Below are 26,468 nucleotides of genomic sequence, written 5' to 3'. Positions count from 1 at the left end.
TGTGCCTAGTGCCCGCCTTAGCCCAAGCCACGTTATGTTGTGTTGCATTCCTCACCCGGTGCAGCTCCTGTCGCCTTTCCCAGAGGCAGTCGCTGCGATGCCAGGAGGAGCTGGGGGCAGGGTCTGGCAGGTCTCTGGCCACCGGAGCTCGTGTTCCCGGGTACTCCGAGGGCGGGAGGTGTGTCCGCCCGGCACCGCCAGGGGGCTCCTGCGGGACTACCTTTGGCCCCCCCACAGACCTCCAGGCACGTCCCACAATGCCTCGCGGGCCACCCACTTTTACGGGACTTCCGGGGTAGGACGCTCTGTGTGGCGTTGCAGCTCTATGGTCGCCAGGTGCCGTTGCCTCCGTGCTCGTCTCCCCTGCCTCGCGGTGTCGGCGGCGCTGCGCATGCGCGGGAGGCGGCCGCTCCATAGCAACCGTCGCGGTAACGGTAGCAGTGGCGATGGTGGGTCCGCTCGGTGCCGCGCTGGCGGGGGGCGGCCGGGCCGGGACTGGGGCCTGCTCTGGCATATGGGGTGGGAGCAGAGCTGCTACCCCGGCGCGGGAGGCGGAAGGGTACGGGGGGGAGCGGTGTCCCCTCAGGGCTGCCCCTGAGCAGCTTCCGCGGCCGGCTGTGGCGGCGCCGCCGCCCCGGTGCTGCCGGAGCGGCAGCGGAGAGCGGAGTCCTCCGGGACCTCGGCTCTGACGAGAAGGTGTCGGGCGCCGAGCAGCGGGCACGGCATAGGCTGGCCAGGAGGTACCCAGCGCTCGGGGCGGTGGCTGAGGCGGGGAGTCTTGCGCTGTTACTGTGCATGGAAATGGGGGATTTCAGGGATAGATCAAAGTAGCAGGGAGTCTGGGGTGCCATCGTACGGAAACCGTGTAACGTGATTTTAGTCTAAATACCTGGAGGAGACTGATCAATGTTCAGGTAGAGAAACCCTGAAAATAGGCTTCTCGGCAGGAGGTTTCCCTCAGTAGCCTCCCTTAACAGGAGGTACTATGATTTATCTACAGACATTTTAAGTATGCCTCAAAGCAAACAAAATCCCTGGTACGTTTTCTCTGCATAACCCACTGTGCTGGTCTTCATATTTCCACCAACGGGAGAGATAAGGCAGCAGAGGTCAGGGAAGAAGCTACTCCATGTACTCACATGGATCATTAGCTATAGAATCCAGTCTGGTGTTAGACATCAGTTTGAAACAGAAGCAGGCACTGGTCTGTCTTCAACGTGAGTGACCAAGATCATGCACCTGAAGGCAGTAATGGTGGGCTGCCATAATTGTGGAAAATGCTGTGATGTGCCTGTCCAAAAACCCCAATTTACTGTAAGCACGCCGGGTTTGCTGGCACACTGGTATCTGTTAATCAGCACGGCTGCCTCAACAGTTGTGTTTTATTGCTGGATCCAGAGTTCCCAGTGGTCTAGAGCTGAGTGACCAGCACTAAAGCTCCATGGCCAAGGTGATTGTAAGATTTTGGGTGGAAATTTAGTTTGTTGGTTTTAACTCTTACAGTCATTTCTTTGATCTCTGATGACCTGAAAAGCTGCTCCTATCCGCATGCGGTGGTGCCATACTTAAGAATAGGGATGCCCAAACTAGAGTCCTCTTGGGTTTGTAGAAGAGAGGCTGTTGATCATTTTTTGTGAGAGATTGGTCTCTGAAACCTTTTGAATCCAAAAGACATCTTGGAATGTGTTTAATGTTTAAGTTATGTCAGAGTTTCTTGGTATACTACTGTTTTGGGTATCATGTGGTTTTAATGAGGCTGGTGTGAGGTAGAAAAGTTGGAGATAGTAGTAACAGAAAGTTGGCCAGTGGGTCAGTCCTTAAGAAGCCTTATGCAGCAGCTGTGTCCTGAGAAATACATGTTTTCGCATCACATTAATATGACTTGACATCAAATGATCGAAGAAGAACAAATAAACAATCCAGATTGCTCTTGACTATTGGCAAGAGGTATGGTATTTTCCTCAGTGAATCTTGAGAGGCTGTATCATTCTGTCTACCCACAGATTTGCTTTCAGACAGGAAGTTGCTAATGCACAGCAATAGAAAGTGTGGGAGTTTAAGAGCATTAGACCACATTTTTCAGTGCAGTAGTTTCTCATGCCATTGAATTGAATTGAATTGAATTGACTTTCACCATCAAAGCTAACAAGCAGCACCCCAAACCCATGCTCCAGGCAGGGCAGAGAGTGAAATCAGGAAGATAATGTCCTTGCATGAAGCCAATTGGTTGCTTCTGAAAATGCTATCAAGTAGTCCAGAAAATAAAATTATGGGGCCCTGAGGAGTTCCAGCTGGAGGAAGGTAATACAGGAAGGTGGTGGGAAGGGGTAGACAGGCAGGATGGGGAGAGAAGGGAGAGGAAGTAGTGAACAAGGCAACTGAAAATTTGCAATGAATATTCATTTACGTTTTCTTTTTCATCTTTTAGGCGAAAGCAACAACTATCAGAGAAGCTCTAGCCAAATGGGTAAGTTGTAGAAACAGTATTGAGCTGCTTTGCAGTATGCTGTGGCATGGGGTTTGACTATTCAGCTTATTGTTTAGTACCCTCAGTATTTCAGGGGTTTTTCAGCTATGTTTGTATATCCCACAGACTTCACTCCTGCTCTCCTCATAAGGACTAGAATGCCACAACTTGCAGACATTAACATTACTAGAGGTGTGAACTCAGTATTAAAAATCTGCTTTTTCCCTTTCACTCTTTCTGCCTTTTCAACTCCATGTTTCCTAGTAAAGATTTATTTTCCATTTGCTCCTCTGTCACGCCTCTTAGAGATAATAGACTGGTGCCAGTGAGTTTCCATTACAGTTAGGCATGAAGTGCTGAATTTGCTTTTCTGATCATGTTACTGGGGATGGGTCTAAAACTTCCTTTCTGAGGCCATGTGAAAAATTGGATCTGGTGATGTGTTGCATTACGGATGTTTTTCTTCCCTTTGGCATTAGTTAAATCAAAGCAACTTTAACTTTAAACCAAAGCAACTTTAACTTAGCATGTTCTTAAAGAAGTGTCTGTTCTATCTGGTTTCTCTGTGCCTTTTTGTGGTTGTTCAGCTGACCTTTTTTCCAGAAGCACGTGGCAGTTGGGATGAAGTTTCCTCCTGCAAGTGCTCACTGCTGGCCACAGTGCATTGGAAGCTCTCTCCCTTTCACGTTTTTAAGGAAAAAAAAGAATTAGTTGTTGGTATAAACTGAGTATAAATGCAAATAGATACAGTGTTGTTCTTAGAAAAGAAAATGGAAGTTTCACATTTATAAAGTGACTTCATTTGAACGCATCCACCATACTGTAGCAAAATACCTGACATGCTTATTCGCTAAATGGTTAATTTTGAGTAAAAGTGTTATCACACTAGATTTGGATAGAAACTGGAATACAAGTAAATGCCCAAGCCAACATGCTGATATCTTCTTTTTTTTCTTTTTTTTTTATTTTATTTTATTAAGTTGCCCGAAGTATTTTGTGTGCATAAGAGAGACAGTAATGTCAAAACCTTCTCTTGTGCTCTGAGATTCTTAAAGACTTCTGGAATGCAGTGCATTTCATTGCAAAGTAGCTGTATAAACCAGGCCAGAGCTCAGCTTTGGCTTTTCAGTAGCTGCATCAAAGTTGGGGGGAAAACAAGAGCCCTTGTTTTGAAAGCGCCGAATAGATTTCTCCTTTGTTAATGGACCTCCAGTTCTCCCACTGAACACTGGACAAAATGCTCCCTTTGTGCTGTCAGGGAGGCAGCTGTCAAAACTGGTGGCACTACCTCAGGAGATACTTGTTCCAAGTGTTGAGTCAATAATTGCCATTGCTTCACAATTTTAAACAATTTAATAGACTAGTTTTTAATAAACCCAAATACTGAAGCTATGGTGTTTGTTTTTTTTTTTTTTTGGAAGCTCTGAACTTCATAAAGTATTTAGTCTAGAAAGTTATTACCCTAGGTTGTAAGTAGGAAATCTGTCTTTTGCTGTATTCTCCAAAGTGTGAAATCCACTCTTTAATGGTGAAGTAGAAATACATTTTTTATTTCTGATTCTTAACTCTGTGAATCTGTTGGGGTTCTCCCCCAAAACGCACAGTTTGTGCTGTGAGTTAGGTCTGAGTTCTGAGTTTCTGAGTGATTTTTCTGTCAAAGCTTTTAAGAATCTGTGCTAGAGATCAGCCCTTGCCAAGGCTCCTGTGTATCCATCTCCATAGAAGTACCATTATTCCCAGTTTTAGATCTCCATCTATTCTTCATTTCTTTACAGCTTAGGACCCCTAAATTAAATTGCTCCAGCATAACACAGCTTTCAAAAAAAGCATGTGTAATGTGCAAGTTCTTTTCATATCTTGAAAAGAAGCTGCCTTCCCCTTTTTATGCTATGCCAGCAGGAATCTTGATAAATGGTATTAAAAATGCTTTCTCTTTCCAGTAATATCTTTTAGTACTATATTGGCATTATTTCTATAGTAATTACTTTTACAGTAATTTTTTAGTATAGTAATTTTTAGTAATTACATGTAGCACTGAGCCTCTTTACGTTCTCTCTTTAGGAAGAAAAAAATGGCCAGAAGGCTTCAGAGGCAAAGGAGGTGAAGCTGTATGGTCAGATTCCTCCTGTAGAGAAGATGGATGAATCTCTCTCCATGCTTGTTAACTGCGAGTAAGATCAGTTAAAAACAAGTCGGAAACCAAATATTCTCTTTATATGAATTTTCCATTTTTTCTGATGTCCGCTGTGTAAATATGTATTTACTATATTTAAGTGTAGCCTTCAAAGCAGCAACTCTCTCCTTTATTTCCTCAGCTGAGCTTGTCTTTCTACATACAAAAAAAGTTCCTTTTTTTAGTTCAGAGATCCCTGTCTACAAGTTAAGGTAGATTCTGTATTGATATTTGTTTCCAGAAGCATTACATACTGTTTATGTCCATGTTTGGAGTCTTATCAGCTGACTGGCACATTGATGATTCATTCCAAAATTTATGCAGAAAGAAAGGAGACTTCAGCGGGACTTCCAAAAAGAGATTAGAGACAGTTCAAAAATACACAGCCATGCATTTGATAAGGTTAGGCACACAGATAATCCAGTATGTCCTGTAAGTAACTACTTTCCCAGAAGCTTGGAAATAAAGTTGCAAACGTCTTGATGGTTTCAGGATATTTTAAATCTGTTCACACATCTGGTTAGTTCACCGTCTAATGAGATAAGAATAGACAATTATTTCTAATGCAGTGGTGTTTGGACATGGAACTCTTTTGATACAGTGATCCCTTGTATATTGTGAGTTGATTATTCTTGCTTTTAAAGGAAACTATCGCTGTCTACAAACTGCATTGAAAGAATCGCCAACCTGAGCAACCTAAGTAAGTGACAAGCCAGTGATTAATTATCTTTGTTTTCTAATTGCTTGGATAGGACATACACCATGACTTGTTATATGTGTCCGGTTTTATACCTATTCTCCTATTTTGTTCCTTCCTCGTAGAAAATGACGTGACCTTTAAAATTACCAGTCTTACTTGAGAGTGCATGTTTGGCAGTAAAGACATGTTAAAGCATGTATCCCTGCACTGGCCTTGGCAGTTGTCTCACTGTGCAGGTGATACAACGGGGGGAGAACCCAACAGATTTACAGAGTTAAGAATCAGAAAAAAAAACCCAATCATTTCTGATTAGCCATTAAAAAGGAGTGGATTTCACACTTCAGAGAATACAGAAAAGGACAGATTTCCTATTTACAACCTAGGCTGATAACTTTCTAGATTAAATACTTTATAAAGTTCAGACAACAACAAGATCTGTTCAGAAAGCACCTTTGTACCCTCCAGTGGGCTAGTTGTGATGCTCAGCATCTCATCAGTTCTAGAGTGATTTAATGACCAATTTCTGTGCTCATGATAGAGGTGGTTTGCAGTTCAACAACTCTGGAATTGTGGTATTGGTTGGAATGAGGTTGCAGTGTTGTAAGCTTGGATGGAAGGATGTCATTCTACTTTGCAGAGGATCAGATATACTTGGTTTGATTTTGTTCATACTTGAAAGGGGTGTGCCATCTCTTCTGTGGACCTGAACTTTTTATTTCTTGGGCAGCTGGATATGAAACCTTGAAATTTGCTGGGTTATTGAGTCAAGCAAACTAGAACCACGTGGTCCATCTCTTAAAGGTATAGAATAGGGAGAACTCACTGTCTCTTTTGGCTTCAGTGAAGGAGAGAGAAAGCAGCACTGAGCCATGAAAAACAAGCCACTAGTTATTGTATAATTGCCTTTGCTTAATACAGAGAGAAAGCTGAGGAATCTTTTTAAACATCTACACTGTTTTTACAGAAAAGATTATTGTTGCTATGTATACCTGATATTGTAATTATGTTGAGTAATCATAGAATGGTTACTGTTGGAAAGGACCTTAAAATCATCTGTTTCCAACCCCACCCCCCGCCCTGGGCAGGGGCACCTCACAGAAGACCATGTCACCCAAGGCTCTGTCCAGGCTGGCCTTGAACACTGCCAGGCATGGAGCATTTACCACCACTTCGGGCAACCTGTGCCAGTGCCTCACCACCCTCACAGTAAAAAGGTTCTTCCTTATACCTAAGGTGAACTTCCCCTGTTTAAGTTTAAACCCATTACCCCTTGTCCTATCCCTGATGAAAAGTCCCTCCAGCATCTGCACAAATGATCCCACCCGTGTATCCATACATGTGAATAATAATGTTTCAGATGAAAGCAGTAAGTGTTAGTTCTGTGTTTTAGAGAGTGTAAATGTTACAGGAGGGAGATCTTTCTTCCTTTAAAATATAAAATATCTCAGAACAAGAGTAATAAAAACCAGTGACAGCAGTTTGAAACAGTTTTAAGGCATGGCTTTTTAAGCAGTCTTTCATTTTTGTAGTTGTAAGGGTCCTTTCATTTCTTACAAATTTCAGAAGCTAGTGCAAATATATAGTTTATAAATGTGAGCTCCAGAGAGAATAGCTAGCTAGAGCAAAAGGCCAGAGCCTGTGGATGGGGATCCTTAGGGATATATTCTGAAGAATATTAGCTATAGTAGGCTAACTGATTAAAGTAGACTTACTGATTATGATTCTTCATTTTTTGAGCATGGTCATGTATTAAGCTATTGTGTTTCAAACAAAAAAGAATTATTAATGTGAATCAACTCTTTAATGACAACTAATCTTCCTGTTTTAGAATATTTGCCAGGTGTGGTTTTATCAGGTGTGGTTTCATGCCTGCTTTTTTTGAGACAGGACATACAACTATCTGTTCTAGATCAGCCTGTAATCTCTGTCTGTAGCAGTCTCTAGTCACTACATGTGCTGTATGGACTATCTGTTGCTATTTGGCTGAGACTTTCATCAGCCTTGTCATGAATCATTGTACCACGCGTTTTCAATCATTATGCATATAACAGCAAAACAAGATTATTATTTCATCCTTAATGCAGTTACACAGAAGTGTTAAAACCTTAATGAAAGGTATAGATCCAGAGTTAACCCAGCTGCATGCTGTGACTCAGTTTGCTTATTTACAGCTGCAAGAAAGCTTGTTAGAAGGATGAACATGATCTATACAAAAAGACTATTTTGTATTAGCTTTGAGTTAGATTAGTGTTACACTAAACCCCAGCAAGAACAGTTCACTTGGAAAGGAGTTTTATCTGGGTGCTAGAACAAGTTGAAAAGCCTCTCATCAGACTTCTCTAAGGTAGCTTTGTATGCTGCCTTCATTACAGAACTTGAATCTGCTGCCTTAAGATTAGAACAATTTTTGCCTGGAGAAGAAGGAGTATGAACTGTGTAGCATCAAAACTAACAAGTTAGCAGTTAGAGTTCAGGTGCAAGGTGAGATAATAATTTTTATTTACTATTTATCTGGACTGAATTTCAACTAAGTAACTTACACATGAACAGCTCTGTATTTGTGAGCATGTTTCTGAGCTGTTCACTGCATCTGCTCCTGATGATCTGTGTAGGTCAGGAGGTTTTGTTTCTGTTACGTTATTCTTTCTTAAGACAAGCTGTTCAAAGTGAGTTTGTTTGTAAGTAAAATATGGCATCTTCTTGTATTTAAAAATGCCCTCATATTTATTAACAAACCCCTTTATTTTATCTTACAGAAAATTTGAGGATTCTGTCTTTGGGAAGAAATAACATAAAGAACTTGAATGGATTGGTATGCACTTCTTAGTATCAATTCTTCAGTAACAATGGAGTGCTGTCTAGAAAGTGGGATAATTCCCCTATGTTCAAAAATGTCTTTGCTGAATTTACATTGTTGCCTACCATTTATTTTCTCCTTTTCTATGATCTGTTCACCCTTTTATATTATTGCGTCTGAATTTTCAGATGATCTTTCTCTTTTTTTTTTGTTCAAGCATTCCTAATGTTTGAAGATTCTTCAGGGCTAATTTGCTACATGAAAGGATTTTAGAAAGAGAGATTTAATTGTCTTTGGTAAAGATGAGCCCAACTTTTATTGGAAAACTGCTGTTTATCTGTAAAGCCCTCTGAATCCACTGACTTTACATGAAAGTAATTCCTGCAGACTTTTGGCATGAGGAATTTTCTAGCTGAAGATACTCAGGCTATGCTTCTTTACTACAAGTATTGGCAGTCCTATGAACACACACTTGACAAAAGTCCTGTTTATGTTAACTGGCACCTGGAGCAATATGGCTTTCAGGGAAAAGATGGTGGGAGGACTAAGTCTGCCAGGTAGGGAAAAAATTGTTGAGGAAAATACTGGATCATTTTTGTTACAACTGAATTGAGGGCAGAAGAACTTTTTTTCTTTTTTTTCAATTAATTTTTTTTTTTTAATGACTACAGAAATTATTTACTTCCTCAAGAGACACCGTATGTTTCTCCCACAGAATGTTTCTCTTCAAAGCTATTCCCACCTTCAGAGATGCCATATCTCTGAAGTGTGAGATGCAGAGTTAATGTGTAATGGCTGGTTTAAAAAAAACCTCTCTTTTGAGAGAATTATGAAAGCAACTTATGGCCAACAGGTGCAAATATACACGCACCTGAAATGAATCACTCATATTGTATAAAACCCTTCTAAAGCAGTTGTCAAATGGCATTCACTTCATGTATACTTCCAGTGCACCAGCAGCCAAATTTGTCTACTCTGCACCTATGCCTTAAGAACAACTACTCCAGGCAGCTATTCCTTGTCTTATTCTAATATTGTGATTTCTGTCCTCCTAGATCTATTTCAGATCCTTTGCTCTTAACTCCCATGAGTACTTGTCATGCATAATTAGGGACCTGCTTAAAAGGAAACGAGGACCAATATATGTTAATATTTTCTCACATGTGGTGACCTGTGGGAGGGGGACAGTGAAGAGAGAATCTGAAGAGTAAGGAAAATGTTCTTCCACTTCCCTGAGTAGTCCTGTCCTTTCCCAGGAGGCAGTTAGAGACACTTTAGAGGAGCTGTGGATCTCATACAACTTCATCGAGAAACTGAGGGGTATCCATTTAATGAAGAAGCTGAAGGTTCTTTATATGTCAAATAATTTGGTGAAAGACTGGGGTAAGCCACACCTCTGTTCTGTTACTTCTCTTGCAGTATGGTGAATGCATGAGTTAAGTCACCACGTAAAAAGTAGTTCTGTGTGTGGCAGGGCTTTGTCTCTCTAATAAGCCTGCAGACATGCCCAGAATCCCTAAATATCCACTCATGCAAGACAGTAAAAATAGTTAGCATCTTGAATTTCACTTGTATGCCCAATGGAGTCTGTTCTTCAAATCATCTTTCTTGGACTTCTTTTAAAATGCAAACCTGTGCTTTAAACTGATACCAGTTCAAGCCCAAGCAATCTCTCTCCTGTTGTATCACATTATTTATGTTTGCACTGAGCTTGAAAGGACTGTGTGGTGCAGGTGTACTTTCTGTATTCCACAACCTGGTTGGTATTTTCACCTTTGTGGTTGCAGCAGAGTTTGTGAGACTGTCAGAGCTGCCATTACTAGAGGACCTGGTGTTTGTAGGCAATCCACTACAACAGAAATTCTCCTCTGATCAGAACAGTTGGATTGAAGAAGCAACCAAACGGGTACCCAAGCTGAAAAAGCTGGATGGTGAGTTTGGGGCATGAGTCAATTGGTGTAAGTTAATAGCTTCGTTTGAAGACAGCCACAGGGAAATGAATCATAACCTCGGAAATTCATCTGTGTGCCTATGTAATTAATATTCCTCTTTTCTCTCTTTGGAACTAATCAGAAGTTGTTATTCAGATCCTTCCTGCAGGATCTTCTGAGAATGTTTGATGGATTTTGGAGTGTTAAATCCAAGTGGACCTGTAGTTGGGCTTTTCTCTTGAAGTTAGCCAGTCAAATAGTTTTAGCATATAGCTAAAAGGGAACTAAAAGATTTAGCAGTAAGTTAAGTTCACAAGACTTTTATCTGCCAAATAGAGTTACAGTTTTCCTAGCAAATTTGATTTAGTTTTCCCAAAAGAGTGTGACATGGGGGAATGGGGATGGACAGGGTTGCACTCTGTTTTGCTTCTGGTGCAGAGGCAAGTTTTCAATACTTCATGCAAGTTTCCTAAATGCCTGAGTATATTCCTTGTCACAGCAGTAAGCCTCAGTTTGTGAGCGCTCACTGATACGAAAATGTATTTAAGCATGTCCTGATTTGTGACTAAAAGTGATACGATTTTAAAATGAGGTTTTTAGTATGTTAATTTCTGTTAATGGAGATGTTAGCACTTCACTGTTATCCCCTGTTTGCTAAAGCAGCAAAGAGGAGAGCAGGACTGGTAACACTAATACAGAGTCAGAGCAGCAGCAGGGAATGTACAAGTGTAGGGATGGCGAAAAGGGGACAGCCTCATTACAGGGAGCAATAGCTGGGAAATGGAAGTCAGATCAACTGAAGTAATAAGTATTAGGAAGTGGAAGGCTGGTGAGAAAAGCGTACTGCTATGAAGAATGGTCTGCAGTAGTCTGTTTGCTGTTGTATTAGGAAACATTCTGAAACAATGGAATTGGGCAATATCTGTATGTGCGAAGACTAACCTTCTTAGGGTAAGGTTAGACCCTTTGCTCCTTAAGCATTCTTGCAGCCTGGAGCAATGGACAGCTCTGAATTAGGCATGTACATTTCCTATGCAATGTAGAAAAAGAGACTGACATTTAAGAATGGAAACTTCAAAAACTAGAATGTTGAGCAAAAGAGATGTCAGAAATGCTGCAACTGGCCATAAGGTTCTTGCTGTTATACTGTCCCAGGATCCTGGGATGTGTGAGATGACTAATAAAAGGACCTCAACATTACTGAAATGGTTGAATACGTTCTGGACAAAAATAAGCACTGAAGGTCTCTTTCAACAGGAAGGCATCTCTTGTGTCAGTTCCTGTTAGATTTTTAAGTACCCAAGGGGTGAATATAAACTATAACACTACTGTGTAACACAGCTTTATTACATGATATCCAAGCTATCCCTAAGAGGTGTGGCCATATTTCTTCTTCGATTCACATTAATATAATTTTATTCTGTGGTCTGGACATCCAAGTCTGGTATCACCAAGGAAGCATCCCATAATAAAACTTGATCATGTATGTTGTGGAAGTAACAGCACACAGTAAGGGCCCAGCAACAGAAGTGTGATGTGCTAGTTGGTTGATAGCAGTTGAACTAGCATGGTGCATCTCCCAGAGACCAAGTTAGGCTGATCTGTGCAGGTCCTTCTTTAGTACCTTTTTTATTCCCTGTTACCTGAGAAGAGTTGGAAAAACATTCAACAGGAGACCTGTTGAAGGCTTTTCTCATTAAGAGCAGTTCAGGTATGCAGGAGTTCACATCTTCTTTCTGCCAGCCTGATTTTTTCCAACAGTCTGGATAAGCTTTCAGGCATATCAGTATTAACTGTATCTTTCATGCATAATCTATCCGTAAATCTTTGCAAATTTTCTTTTCCCTCTTAGGTGTCCTACTTATTAAAGGAGAAGAAGATGAAGAAGGAGCAAACTGATGACACTTTCTTGTTGGGTATTTAATTATTTAACTAACTCCAGATAGCTCAGCACATAGAACTTTTTATATGAAATGTTTGTTTTGAAGAAAATCTTTGGGCAATTTTGAAAAGACCAGTTTATCTCCACAGTTTCCCACCCAAAGAATTAGTTACCAAAATTTGGGCACACCAGTTTTGTCAAGTTTTTGACACCTTTGGTAGAGACCAGTGGAGTCGAGTTCATCTGCTGTTTGGCTAGGAGGAGACCTTTACCTAAACTAACACATAGCTGGTTTTAATCCCTGATAAGTGATGCTTGTTGTTGTAATAGAACCATTTTAGCTTGTTAGGTGCAGCTGGCCAACATTATCACTGGAAAAAACAAGGCCAAAGGAATAATGTTGTGGTTTAGAGGCGCAATACAGGCTTTGTTGTGTTTACTTTTGCCATGGGAATCCCTCAGTATTTTAAATATGTGAGTTTTCCGTTTCATCCCCTTCAGTGTTACACCAAACAGGCCCTGTAGTTGTGGACCTATGCACAAGAAAGTGTTGGTCTGATGATTGCTTGTTACTGGCCTTAAGATCTGAATTGGGTTTCTTGCATTGGAACTCAACTGCATTGCTTAGAAGGCTATGTATAGCTTAAATGTTTATTTATTTTAAAGAGGCAGTGGGAATTCTTTGCATAGTTTGAGTGAGACTAAAATATTTGCTAGCTTGCTTTGTTTTGTCGCTTACCAAGAACTTCAGATTGGAATATGTGGCCTATTAGCCTACAGCTGGCTCCTAGGTTTGGCTTGGGTCACTGGTGGACATAATCCTTCTCAGCTCCTGAATCTTACTATAACTAAGTGGGCTGATATAAAATACAGAAACAGAACAAAAGACCTGGGCTTGAGGACAGAAAATTTTGGGTTAGGGGATACTCATTTGTTATGAAAGCACAGATGTAAGCAGTGAGAGAAAGTGTATGTAGTTAGTGAGGAAGGTGAGATAAGATGGAAAGTGAGCATTTCTGAGTGAACGGTGTGAACTAGAAGGCTACAAGACAATCTCAGTTTATCAATATATAGGTACTCTGTGACTGTTACAGGAATTCTTAAGCATTCCAACTTTAATAGGCAGCTGTTGGTAAGGCTTGAGTTTGATTTAGATCCGTTACTTAAAAAAGGTCAGGATTGTAATGGCATTCTTCACCTAGCACAAATCCATTCCAGGCAGCTGTTTGCTTGGCCAGAAAACAGTTTCTTAGCTAACTTGCTCACTGGATTTATCTTGCAGATCACTTCATATTCCTATGTAATTTCTTACAGAATTACTCTCCTAGATCATTAATAAAGGCCCCACTGAAACACGATGAGAGAGACTGTACACAGTCAATAGCCATTTCACGTTGTCATCTTTTAAAAACTAAGCTGTTCCGTTCACTTGCGCCCAACTGCTTCTGGCAAAGCAGATGCTTTGGTAGTACAGAGCCTGCCCCCTCTACCGTGGTGGAGCAACAGGGATTGGCCTGTGCCCTTGGCAACTATAGTTAAAGCGTGGTTAACATGAGTGTCCTGGGTTCAGCAGTAGCAGTGATTTTTGTCCTTAGTAGCTGGTGCAATGCTGTGTTTTTGACTTTTAGCCTGGGAACAGTGCTGATAACACCAATGGTTTTAGCTGCTGCTCAGTAATATTTAGTCTGACGAAGGACTTCGAGTCTCATGCTCTGCCAGGAGGAGGGGAAGCCAGGAGGAAGCAGAGACAGGACACCTGACCCAAACTAGCCAAAGAGATATTCCATACCACAGCATGTCATGCCCAGTGTATAAACTGGGGGCAGTTACCCGGAAGGGGCAGATCACTGCTTGGGTTGAGCTGGGTATAGGTCGGTGGGTGGTGAGGTGTTGTACTCTCTTCCCTTGTTATTTCCCTTATCATTATTATTTTTGGTGGCAGCAGTAGTGATTTGTGTTATACCTTGGTTACTGGACTGTTCTTATCTCAACCTGTGGGAGCTACATTTTCAGTTCTCCTCCCCATCCCTCTGGGAGTGGGGGGAAGGAAGGAAGGGGGAGAGTGAGCGAGCGGCTTCAGTTTCTGGATTGCCGGCTGAGCTTAAATCACAACGGTGAGCCAGAGCTTGAGTGGAGTAAAACTTGAGTTCTGAGTACTACCAACAAATGGAAACACCAAATTCATCCACGTGTTTGGAGACATTTTCAGACTAGACCATGCAATGCTCTTGTCCTAGGGCTTGGCTACAAAGAAAAGTGTTTAGATCTCTGTAGCTGATGTCTCCTAGAATAGTGTCTGCAGGTGTGGTACTCATGGCTAGGTTAGAGAAAGGGAGGTATGAGCCCACAGTCTAATGCCTAGTAATCCTGCTGGTTGCTTCCATAATACCTAAACACAGCCAAAGTCTGTACATTTCCGAAGGTAGTGTTAGATGCAGCAGATGTTCTACACTTTGGCTGCTTGGGGAGCAGAATAGAAACTGAGTGTTCTGACTGTGTGGTGGTGATTGGAGCAAAACACAGCTCCATTGGCAGGACGTGAGAGGTAAGAGCTGTTCTTGGCTCTTGGAAGTGACCAATACAGGTGATACATATGGGAATGAAGCAGTGAACCACTGTGGTTGGTGGTGGAGTGGGGGGTATTTGCACCAGTTCTTTTCACAGATTGAACAGCACAAATTCTGTAGCTCTTTCTTGGGGTCTGCATTATAAATACCATCAAAAAAGAAAAAGCAAAATCATTACTGAAGGGACAGAGCATCCAGTCTTAGCACAGCTGTAACAGCAGTAAAGGAACCCCTGCAGTGTAAGATTTCCCTCACCTTTCCCCCTTCGTGTTGTGAGAAATTAGCATAAATTTAAACTCCTTCTAATAGAAACTTTATGTCACTCAGTGAAACATTCAGTAAAAAAGAATAAAACTGTAGCTCTTAGTTCCCAGGAGGTGCTTCAGTTCAAAGCTGGGTGGAAGGTTCAGCTTAATGTTGCGTTACCTGATGAATCACAATTCCTCTCAAGAAAAAAACCCAGAAAAATCACACCCTCCCCCCCTCCCCCCGAAATTTTCTCCCCCAGAATAAATGAAGTTTTCCTAAACTTTAAAATTTGCACTTTAAAGTTCTGCACTGGATGTGGTGGAAGACAATTAAAGCAGCTGATTCACATATTGATGGTGCTACACCATGTCATATATAAGCTAACACGAAACAGCCTGCATGCTAGTGGGGAGCAACTGAGTTAAATGGTGAAAGGCTTCTCTTTCGGTATCACTCTCTGCTCTTCCCTATCGCACCACATCCAGTGAGGTAGTAAGCACATTATCCTTCATGGATGAAAAGAGCACCCATGTAAAACTTGCAAGCCATGTGGAATTCTGCTTTTCCCAGTGACATTATGGAGGATGAGCATCCACTTTATTCCTTAGAGAAATACCCTAAAATTAAATTACTGATAGGAAATAGCTACGTTTTTTTACCTGTTTGCTAGCACACTGACCTCTCTTCAAAGAGCTTACATATGCAGTGATTATATTGAGAGCTGCTGAGGAAGTATGAGAAGAGACCTGAGAACCAGCAGATGAGACTCAGGTTACACTAGAAGTAGACCAGCAAACCCTTCAAGCAAGAGAGCACTTCTAACATCCCCTTGGGCTATCTTTTGTATACAGTAATTTTGTAGCATGATGAAGCTGTTAAACTTGCTGTTTTTAAATTATATAGGCCTATGTTTATAAATGTTATTCTGTGAAACTTGTTTAAAAATAATATAACGTTATTTTATACAAACCTGTTTGGCTGTTGTGTAATTAAATAGTTCAGCTTGCAGAGTGCATTCAGAAATTGAAGTTTTTTCTCATTAAACCTTTCTAGCTGCTCAGCGAGCAATATATTTATAGTATGAGAGTATGTAAATGCTGTTCCTATTGCCTCTATATTTTAGAATAGAAAATAAGTCTTTTAAAATGCTGATATATTGTGATTGTTGTCATCTGAGACATAAGTATTTTTCCATCTTCTAAGACGTTGTTTGTCAGACTTTGTTCTTAGGTCCTAAGAGAAAAGTGTACTACTGCTATATAGCGGAAAAATCCAAATAAGTTAAATAAATGGCTAGATTTTCTTCAGTACAAGATTAAGTTTTGTTAAGAGCAACATACTCTCAGTTCCATTGAACCTGGACAACAGAAGGCTGACTCATTAATAAACTTCTGTAATAGAAACTTTGCCCTTCCACAGACAGTGTCACTGAAACCTGATTTCAAATCTCCAATATAAAGAAAAAACCCCACACTCCCTAGCAGTTGTTCTCAGTAATGCCAGGAATGGCCTCCTGCAGTGATGGGTGTAATGCCATTAAAAAACCATACAGGGAATCACTGCAGAATTCCTCACAATGCCACTAACTCAAAAGCTTACTAATCACTAAAATGCTTTATAATGTCTCAATAGCTGAAATAATTCTAGAAGCTTGGGCTTGTATCCACCAGGTAAAAAAAAAGATGAAATAAAAATGTCCCAAAACTTGTGACTTCGATCATCCAAAGTTTGTTTGCATGGCTTCCCACTTCTAGTACAAAGTAGTCAACCTTCAGCACCTTTGCCAGTTGGCTTTGACAGGGAGGCAAATACATTACTTAAAGCCTTAAACAAAGTCTTGGTCTGCTACCTGAGGTGAAGGCTTTGATGTTCCCTCTCCCTTTGCCCACCAAGCAAAGTTGGTGCTCCAGGTGTTACTGCCAATCAACAGCCAAATCCACAGGAGTAAATCAAAAGCTTCTGCACAGAATTGAAACAAAGAGCAGTTTAATGTCTTAGCCCAAGCCTTCTCCTGCCAGCTTTGCCAAGAACACAGAAAACACGCCAGCATAAATTAACAACTCAAAACAAGTGTGCTACCTGGCATTCTGACTGAAATCCAGCAGGAGCCCATGCACATTCCTACCACACACTTTATGTAATGAGGCATTTGCAGCTTTTGAAGACCTCATGCCCATAGATGGGAGAAGCACCTGTGTGGCCTATTTCACCAAAACCAGGTATCTACCAAAATGGAAGGAACCTTTGTTTGGAGGATGGGTGGAAGCATGTTGATATTTAAAATCTATAGCAAGAGATCCAGCTATTGCCAGAGGAAACATGATTAGTGCTGTATAAAAACTGCTTAGATTCAGGTACCAGACAAATGCCTTTAAGACAGCATTTACTGAAACACTTTTTAAACTCTAGCATTAGAAAATACACAATACAACTTGGAGCTGAAGGCACTATTTTACAACCAGCATATTCCGCTGCTCAACAGCAGGAAAATGTTAGTTCTTTCTCCAGCAGCTTTGGATTCACTTCAGTCTCTATTTTCTGTTCCTGCCAAAGCCATCCAGGAATTCAGGTGTGATACAGGCCCCTTGCGTGCTAAGTTAACCCCATGCCGCCTTTGTAGGTGTCTCAGGTAGTGTCAGAATCCAGCTGGCCTTATTTACAGCGCAGCAGACCTAGAACTATACCCCAGGAATTTCTAATGCATTATCAAGGTCATTTCTAGCATTCTGGGAAGGTACTTGGATGGGAGGGGGACACACTTACACCATCAATTCTTCTGTAAAGCAGCTGGAGCTGCATCTGCCAGTTTTTTCTGGGATATAAGACACAAACCACACTGCAGGGTGGTGTCCTTGGGAGAAACAGCTTCAAGGATTGCTACAGAAACACAGAGGTGGGTATGCTGAGAGAGCAGACTAGCACGGAACTCATAATTCCTTCTCGTGTCACTATTGCCCTGACCCCCCAGCCATCAAAACACTCAGCTAGGAAACTTATTTTTTTTAAACCTCATTTAATAAAAGGTTTTTTTCGATATATAGCAGATATTCAGTAAATAAGTTACATAGTACATTACAATCACATCAGCAAGATTCCTTTAGTGTATTAATATCTTATAAAAAAAGCACACAAAAAATAAATTCAGTCCAGTCTATCACAACTGTACAGCAACAGGTAAATATATTTATATATGTACATTTTAAACACATAACAGTCTTTTAAAAGGTGCCCTAGGCAGCAAACACACAAAAGGAAGTGTCTGCTTGTTAAAAGTAATATACTTTATTATAAAGCATTTATACAGTAATTACAAAGGCTGACTGCTCCTGTACAGTACACCAAAGCTTGGACTACAAATTTAAAAACAGAACATAAAAAGAATGAACACAAAAAAGTTTTTTTATCAAATCTAACTACAAGGGGGGAGGGGGGAATACACGTGGAGAAGCTGCAGGAAACTGGGTTTTAAAATACACATTTCTATAAAAATATATGTACTCTTCTAATCTGGAGAAGTTAAGGGTTTATTCAGGCTCAGCTGTCAATGGAATCCTGGGCTTGGAAAGAAAAATCCTTCAGACAGCTGGGGATTTAAAGTTTGTGTCATCCTAATTTGACACCAGAGAGAATGAGGGTGAACAAAGCAGCTGAACCCAAGTGATGAATTTACATAGAAACTCACCCGCACAAAACTCAGACACGATCTGCAGACACTGCTCCTCCGTCTCTTTAAAGCTTTGTAACTGCTCAGACACACACAGCAGAGGATGAAACAGGGAGGAAGTTTGTGTGGGGAAACGTGATTTACAATAAGGTTTTTGGCAGAGGTAACCGTAGGACTGAAAGCGTCCATGTAGGAAAGCAGGCAAGACTTCATGGCTGCAGTCCTCACTACTCCCATTTCTTTTAAACGAGGATGTGTTTATATCAGAACTTTCTAGTCCGCTGCCTGAAGAGAATTAAGAAGTGTGTAATTGCTGAGGGTGAGAATGCTCACCCTCTGTGGCTTAGCAAACACTTTTGTTTGCATGTTGATTTTAATCTAAGCTTGTTGCGATGATAAAAATGACCAAAACCTCAGTTTGATAAACTGGAGGGTATTTTTAGCTAATTTTGCTTCACATTACACGCCTAGTATGGGATTAACAGATGAATTACCTTTAAGATTTAGAATTTCCATCTTTGCCTTGCCTTTAGGCAGCTGTATTCCTACCTGGTCCTAGCTAGCGAAATGCCACAGTCCTGCACAGCCACCTGAACTGCTGTAGGCCTTCAACTTATAGAACTGAGTTGTCTCGGATACATTACCTGTATCAGTAAATGGGAAAACATCAAATAAATTCAAATTCAGTTGTTCTTGCAGCCAGACTGCAAAACACCTATAGCTATATCAGATACGCATCACCAGTGCATGCATACACCTACTCATTCTATACATACACAGACTTAATAAACCTGAGATGCTATACAATGCAGATCACAAACCTGAAAGGCTCAATCTTATCTGTAAAGCACAGACAAGACAGGCAGGGGGTACACAATCGGAGCAGAACATGATCTGTCACTGCACAGTGCCCAATGGTGGCATCAGGTCTCAAACAGGTCATGTTTCTGGAATACAGCCACCTGACTACACGGTGTGTGACCCCTGAAGCCTGATCTCGCACTGTAAAAGGCAAATCTTTTAGTACACATGTACGGAACTGCAGTCTGTAAATCTTGTATGTGTTCCCATAGGAAAGACAACTAAAGCAAAGAGAGGCCTTGTTCAAACTCAGTGACTGAGCATATACTGCCTTTTTTCTACACTAACAGCAAACTCTTACACTAAACGGGGATCAGTAAATAAGCCTTTAAATGATGGAAAGTAACAAGCAAAGGGGTTTAAACTGGACAAATCAACAGAACATAGAAAATAGTACTTTTAATTCTAACTGGAAGCACACAGCCTTCAGTTAACACTGCGCTGCAGGAAAGAGCAGCTCAAGCTTTTATCCCTGCTAAGAAGAGTAACAGAATTAATTCCAGATCTGACAAATTCCAATTGGCTCAAATGCTTTGTCCATAACAATTGGAGTGGGTTGGGCTGGTGGTTTAAAACAATTCTCTACCAACTTTTGCTAGCAGGCAGGATCCAATTCAGGTATAGGATCAATTCCAAACTCCTGCCATATGCCAGTGGGCAGCAGGTTTGGCTTTGCTTATTTGTTTTTACACAAGACACTCAGAGAGTCATTTTTACTTATTACCATGACAGAAAAGAGACCTTCTGGTGGCTAGCAGCAATATGTAAACAAGCTCAGAAACATTTCCATTTGATGCCACTGGCTTGGAACATTCACCTGACTTTTAGTCAGTGGGTGCTAACCCACAGCCAGTAGAGGCTGCCCTCAGAAAGAGCCCTTTTCTGATTTGCTTCCAATGACAAGACCTCCCCTGCTTCACATCTTCCTCTTCTCTTCTATCTCTACTGCAGCAGGGTGGGAGAGAAACCACCAGTACTGGATTCAGTGTGTCATATACACACCATTGTTGTGCAAGTAAAGAAAATCAGATTTGTTCTTATCAGCACCTCAATGATTTATCCTTGATAAGAGAAAAAACTACTCGTATCTGTTTCCTAAAATAGGAAGAATCACTGAAAGATCTGGTCTTTGAAAGACTGTAATAATGCTTGCATTCAAGCATCATCATATCTGAAAGAAGATTAAACTGGTACTTAAAGCAATCCCCCAATTTGCTCCCTAAGCCTTAGTACTGTGTTTCATCTGATCAGTTGTTTTGTCACCATAATTTACTATGCCAAATCTAAAACTACTTCAAGCTTGAAAACTCCTAAGGGCCATGATTAGATGTTGCTCATTATCACCCAGGCATGCTTCCAGATGCTAAAAATACTGGAGTAAACACAGATGGTGGAGCAGATGAGCAAAAGGCAGAGAAATGTCCCAATTTTCTGCCTGGCAGATCAGTACATTTCAGCACAAACCTCTCCGCAGATTTGTCTTACCAAAGGCTGCATGTATGTTCTTCCAGTTCAGCATCCTATTCTCCAGCTGGGCCTATATCCACTAGTCCATACTGTCCCCCTTGCTTTTCCTAAGCATCTGCTCCTGCTCGCTGTCAGAAACAAGACCTGGAGCTAGACAGTTTGGTTTGTCCCAGTATGAAGAGTGTCTGTTTTCCTCTAAGGAATGACATACTGGTTGATTTTGCGCTCTTTTAGCAAGGACTGTAAAAGCATCTTTATAAGGTTTTCTTTCACCTTGTTTCAATTCTCAAGTTTAGCCAAATCTCCAATCTAAAAGAAATCTTCATTTTTTGCTATGTTCCTCACTGTGTGCCAGTTCCACCTCCATTTCTTTGTTATGTGTTTTAGGTCTTCCCAGTCTCGGTTAAGTAACTGTACACCCTTCTACTTCTGTGACAGTGGCATTCCAGTCAAAGACAACAGTGTAACAGTATCTACATTACCTTAAATCCTTCTTAGATACCCTCACAAGCCCTGCTTGTTCCTGAACTGTTGCCTTGCAGTTCTCAAGATCTGAAAACTATCAGCAACTTCCCAGAAACATACTTTGGAACTTTGTTTAATTGCATCGTTGCTTTACTGGAGTTAATCCCAGTACAGCAAGGGGACCACAAGGTCCAGCTGCTTCACCTTCTGTCCATCCTGGAGCAGTGTGCTAAAAACGCTGTTCTCTCTAATAATGGTAGACAAGAGTTTTCTCCAATTTACAAAAGGAAAAACAACCAACATTGAAACCCTTAACAGGGAGACTGATTTGTTCAAGCTTCTGTTTAGAAGACCAGTAGCTTTGGGTTTTGTAGCCATTTTTGCATGATCTTAACAGTTCGTGACATGCCACCTGCTTCCACAGCTTAGTTAGTCAACAAGACCCCTGTATGCAGGGACATGAAACAGTTGTCCAAATGCTGAAAGGAAACATAGTTTTGTTAGGAACAGAAAAGCACAACCTTAGCAGAAAATTGAACCCTTCAAGATAAAAGTGTCAACGCTGGTAAAGTGTAGTCCTTAATGGTACTCCTACTTATTTTGTAAGAGTAATAACTGTTTATGTCAGTAAGAAAAAGGATTCTATGCAAAGGCATATATATGTCAAAGCAAACGTACTATACACAGCCTCCCAGACTTAGAGTGAAGCAACCATGGTTGTATAAAACCAAGGGGCAGGAAAAGATTGGCAGATGGCACCTTCCATTGTTAGTTAACCTGGAATTTATCTAGCAGCTTGAAGGATTATCCAGTCTGGAACACACTGTAGTTCACATACAGCAACCCCCGTAGGATCCCTGCTTGGGAATGCAGCAGTGACTGGCTCCTTTGGTATTGTACCATTGGAGCAGCACACACACGACCTGACACAGTGCCAGCACCCAGGAGTCAGGGATCAGTGCTGCATCTAAGCACTGGCTGGAGGGATGAGCTGAGCAGCCAGGGTAGGGACTAGGACTGACTGTGAATCACAAGGAAGTAATCTGATCCTTTGCATCTTTATGAAACAATGATAAACATGGGCTATAAAGATGTCCAGTGCAATCCTCTGCAGATCTAACATCAGTGTCATCTGGACCACTTTACTAGTTCTGAACTCCCTTACCAGCAGGCTTTTGGTGGCTAGAATCTATGGGCTATGAGCATGTGTCAGTTCTGAAGGAAGAGTCAGCCTTTCAGCAAAGAGCAAGGCTGACAGCAGGACAACCCAGGAGGCACAGGCCTCCAGCCACCAGTGTGGAAGTGACAAGCTTCTGCATGCACACACTGTCTGACACAAGTACCTGGGAAACTAGGGCCCCACTGCACTAGCTCTTACTGATGGCAATTTCAGGGAATACACGAGGGCTGCTGCAAGAAAGAAAGGGATGTGTTGAGAGGTAAAAGCCATTAACAGAGGGATCACTGCTGAAGATTAGAGTCCATTCCACCCATTTCGGAGGTGCACACAAGAAAGTCTCGGTTCATTTTCACTAAACAAACTTGCTCCCATTTATGCAAAGTCAAGCCCAGCAGTTTACATTTCAAATTGCACTTGTGAAGCCCAGACTACTTTCCATTAAGTCAATCAAAGGCAGACTATTTTGTTTCCCAAGACAAAGACAACCCACAAGGGCTGTGCTACTCTAATCCCACGTGGTATTTTTATATCCATCGCTGCATTCTTAATGGCATGAAAAATGAACCACCTCAGGCTTCCTTCTGAAAAAGAAAACTTGCTCTCAAAAGGAAGCTCATCTTGCTCACCCCACTTTTGTGAATCAGAGGCCAAAAGTGCACACCATCTTCCCACAAAACTTATTGGCTGCCTGAATAAATGCTCAGAAAGAAAGGCAGGAAATAACAGGAAGGAGAACTTGCTGAGAAAGGAAACATCTAGAAATCACCAGTGTCACAGTAACTGGACACACCTGGCTCAGAGCAGAGCATCATTTTCTCACTCCAGTCTGGAAATCTTTATATCCAAGAGTCCTGTTAGCATGATTCCTGACAAGCACAAAAGAAAGGTCTGACTGACCTGAGAGAACTTCCTTCCGCTGCAGGTGACATCATTCTATTATGTACCTCAGGTATCATTATAAATAGAATAGAAATCTTATTTGTTTAAAAAAAGAAGAAAGAAAATATCCAAGTTGAAACAAATCTTTACATCCACCATTCCGGCTTGGTCAGTACTGGCAAGGTGAAGTGGAACATGTGGCATGAGAAAACGGCAGCACTAAAACTTGAGACCTGATAGTTCAGGGAAGAAAAGTGCAAGCAAAAAAAGTAAAGCCACCGAGAGGGAGGTTGGGTCCAGCCTTGCTACTCCCTCCATTTCTGCTCTGCTGCTATATTTCTCCTTCTTCATCCGAGCTCGCACTGCTGCTTCCACTGCTGCTGCTCCCACTCTCGCTGCTCTCTTCCTGCTGCGCCTGGCTGTGGGCTGCTGCTGCTGCCGCTGCCACTGCTGCTGCTGCCTCCTTCTCTTGCTGCTTCAGTGCAGCTGCTTTCTTTTCCTGCTCTGCGTGGCTTTTCATGTGTGCACTGCGGCTCTTCACCTTGTAGAAGACCCTGAGGAAGCACACACATACATTAGCATTGGTCTCTCCTACAGCCTCCTTCATTCATTCTCCAAAAGAGCTTCTGCTCCTCTAGCCCCAAAAGTGTGAGCTTCAGCACAGGAACTCAGGTTGGCATTGGCATAGAACATCTACAGGAAACAGCACTTCTGATTCTGTGTGTGCCGGCCCTGGGTGAGCACCCTCAAATTGCTCGCTTCATTTCTAGTATGTCCATTTCTTCTTATTTTTCCTTCAGCTCTTAAATGTTTAGAGAGGCAGTGCTGGTAATAAACATGGAGGTGAACAACAGCCAAATGCCACTCCTGAGCCTTGTCCACACAGCCAGAAACAATTGAGCTTTTTCCTCCTGACTTCACACTTACGATCTATCTCTCCATCTTTCCTAATAACTATTTGGATTTTGCACCAAATGCCACAAGAAACGTTAAGACACCATTAAGAATCCTTGCTTGCTTCTCCTTTTATCAGTGGCCAGGACCAAATCCCAGCTGCCTGACTTCTCACAGCACTCCCCTCTCCAATGCCACACGCGCCCTGAGGGCACAGAGACAGGTCACCTTGTCAGGGCCAGTGAAGTCCCAGCCAGAGCAGGAATTTGTCAATAGCCCTGATGGCATAATTAGACAGAATTTGCATTTTCTTGCCATCCCCTTGCTTGGTGCCTTTTAAAAATACAGGTTTCACCACTGGTATGACAAGACCATTGTTTTAAAAGTAAGCAATGTATGTAGGGAACTCAATTTCCTTGAAGCTTATGATTCTGTTGGCAACAAACCTACAAATCCTACTAGAACCATCGTGTAAGGGAAGACAAATGTATATTTTACAGACACAAAAGATAGCTGCAAGTTTAACCAGATGAACTGTGTGCCCATGGGCCTAATACCTGCTGTCATAACAATGGTAGTGTCTTGCATTTCTATGCCACTGTTCATAAGTAAGTCTATACCATGTTCTTAATAGGTGATTTAGCAAATATATAGAAATTACTTGTTCCAAAAAAAAAAAAAAAAGGCATTACAGAGGGGCAACACAGGAGCTGTTTGAAGACGCAGCTTAACACCAGACAGTGCACACAGTTGGAATGCAGGTGGTGTCTTACTCCATCTGAGTAAAAACAGTCAGCAGGGGGTAGTTATCCAAGTAGTGGTATCTAAATATCAATATATGTAAAAAACCCTAATCTGTGAGTATTATTGAGATAATGTGTCATTAAAAGTATTGCCAGTGCCTCTGGCCTAAACAGGCAAAAGGAAAGCTCATCTGAGAATAAGCTTCGACAGGAGATGCACCGCTGCAGTTCTGTTACTATTGCTGTATTGCTATGATGGAGTTTCTCTTACCTGCCACATTTTTTACATGGAAATGCATTTTCTGTGTTCTGAGTTTTACTGGTAGCATCTGATTTTATCTTCTGTTTCCGCCTCCTCCTCTGCACTGGAGCACCGATAGGCTTTCGAGGCTTCACTGTTGCCTCCCTCGGCTTCCTTCCAACTCTGCCTGTGACAGTGGCCTCTTGACTCCTTAGGCTGGCATCACTGGCCTTTGGAGAGAAAGGGACAGTTAATGCAAACTGAAACTTAAACCCACCATCAAAAGGAAAACAATGCCTGAGCTCCTGTGCTTCATTTATTCTAGACCAGGGTTTTATTTAATGAGAAAGCCTTCAACATATTTTCTGGACATTTCTCATCATAGTCCTATGTGCACCAACCACAAAGAATTATCTTGGGTTCCCCGCCCCATACTCATTCCTGTTCTCCCATCACAGCACACAGTCTGGTTGTTAGGAGTACTCTAAGCTACCTCAGCCCAATCCCCTGCTCGGGGAGAAGTCAGAGGTGGAAACTTTTTACATGCGGAACTGTTCACCTGCTGTTTTCTAAACCAGTTGCAGAGTGAAGGTGGCATGGAAAGCACAACATGCACAACGCAGAACTTACTGTTACACCATCTTGTAGTGTCTGCTCATCTTTGAGAGGAACTGCGCTGCTCTTTCTGTTATCCAACACTTCCTCTGCCTCTTCTTCCTCCTCCTCTTCTTCCTCCACATGCCCCTGTTCTTCACTGTAAATGTCCCTTCTGGGAGGAAGAACACGTGCAAACCTATGGGAACTCTTCACCAGAAGATAAAGGAACTGTTAATTTCAGTGTTTGTAAGTAAACATCATTATGTGACACAGGACACAGGTTTGAGTCTGGACTCCTCCACACTGGCCAGACTGTTCCAGCTTTTGATTTTACCAACAAGTGAGACAACACAAATTCAGACTTCACACCACCGCCCAAACGTGAGAAAAATTAAGGAAATTACCTTGATGTCTACTTCGGCTTCATCTTTCATTGATTTCTCGTTAGTGGCATCAATGTCCCCAAAGATTAAGGTCCCATTCCGACCAATTTTCACCTGTTTCTTGTACGTGTAGTAGAATTCCACACACTGGGCTACTGTTTTGGTTTTTATCTGGTGTTTAAAACACATGAAAGTCCAGTCAATAACATGATTTTAAGAAGGCTCATAAATAATTGCTAAAGGTCCAGTAAATACACTGTATTTTTCCTTCCTCGGTAGTCTCCATTCCACCACAACAGCCATTCAAGCCTTCTTTTCTGTGTCATAT

At 41.7% G+C, this 26,468-nt stretch overlaps 2 protein-coding genes and 1 long non-coding RNA gene across 8 annotated transcripts in view; 1 reads left to right on the top strand and 2 right to left on the bottom strand.

Annotated features, from left to right (window-relative positions):
- Window positions 1-313: 313 nt before the first annotated feature.
- Window positions 314-16,085, top strand: DNAL1 (dynein axonemal light chain 1). Of its 3 annotated transcripts, XM_061343537.1 has the most exons (9): window positions 316-449; window positions 2,429-2,467; window positions 4,529-4,638; window positions 5,285-5,340; window positions 8,097-8,152; window positions 9,394-9,520; window positions 9,925-10,068; window positions 11,921-11,984; window positions 15,458-16,085. In XM_061343537.1, exons 1-8 carry the CDS (start codon window positions 447-449, stop codon window positions 11,965-11,967), a joined length of 582 nt encoding a protein of 193 aa, XP_061199521.1. In that variant the 5' UTR covers window positions 316-446; the 3' UTR covers window positions 11,968-11,984; window positions 15,458-16,085. The 3 variants fall into 3 exon arrangements, with proteins under 3 accessions (XP_061199522.1, XP_061199521.1, XP_061199523.1); XM_061343538.1 differs by lacking the exon at window positions 15,458-16,085 and having other exon boundaries at window positions 314-449; window positions 9,928-10,068; window positions 11,921-12,060; XM_061343539.1 differs by lacking the exons at window positions 316-449; window positions 15,458-16,085 and adding an exon at window positions 627-740 and having other exon boundaries at window positions 11,921-12,060.
- On the bottom strand, window positions 2,397-3,400 carry LOC133207033 (uncharacterized). Its single transcript, XR_009723927.1, has 2 exons — window positions 3,060-3,400; window positions 2,397-2,620 (listed from the first exon to the last, which is right to left on the bottom strand). It is a non-coding gene; the product is annotated as an uncharacterized LOC133207033 (long non-coding RNA).
- A 1,674-nt stretch (window positions 16,086-17,759) lies between the features above and the next one.
- The window catches only part of MIDEAS (mitotic deacetylase associated SANT domain protein), a 55,195-nt gene continuing 46,486 nt past the window's right edge, over window positions 17,760-26,468 (bottom strand). For 3 of the 4 annotated variants that reach the window (XM_061343535.1, XM_061343534.1, XM_061343533.1), the window contains 4 exons: window positions 26,162-26,311; window positions 25,791-25,964; window positions 25,191-25,390; window positions 17,760-23,836 (listed from right to left, as the gene is read on the bottom strand). In XM_061343535.1, the coding sequence (XP_061199519.1) occupies window positions 23,614-23,836; window positions 25,191-25,390; window positions 25,791-25,964; window positions 26,162-26,311 (747 nt within the window). In that variant the 3' untranslated portion in view covers window positions 17,760-23,613. Of the gene's footprint in view, window positions 23,837-25,186; window positions 25,391-25,790; window positions 25,965-26,161; window positions 26,312-26,468 lie in introns of those variants that run through there. The other variant, XM_061343536.1, reaches the window with a different exon arrangement.

The sequence above is a fragment of the Neopsephotus bourkii genome, unplaced genomic scaffold, assembly GCF_033783945.1.
Source record: "Neopsephotus bourkii isolate Nb327-2 ecotype Australia unplaced genomic scaffold, CSIRO-AGI_Nbou_v1 NB_1825, whole genome shotgun sequence".
Classification (NCBI taxonomy): domain Eukaryota; kingdom Metazoa; phylum Chordata; class Aves; order Psittaciformes; family Psittacidae; genus Neopsephotus; species Neopsephotus bourkii.
This window is presented reverse-complemented; position numbering and strand designations above follow the sequence as displayed.

Excerpts from the sequence above, each read along its gene's own strand:
- DNAL1 (XM_061343537.1), top strand. Across the intron at positions 5,341-8,096 it reads CGCCAACCTGAGCAACCTAA|AAAATTTGAGGATTCTGTCT; the intron begins GTAAGTGACAAG and ends TTTATCTTACAG. Across the intron at positions 8,153-9,393 it reads TAAAGAACTTGAATGGATTG|GAGGCAGTTAGAGACACTTT; the intron begins GTATGCACTTCT and ends GTCCTTTCCCAG.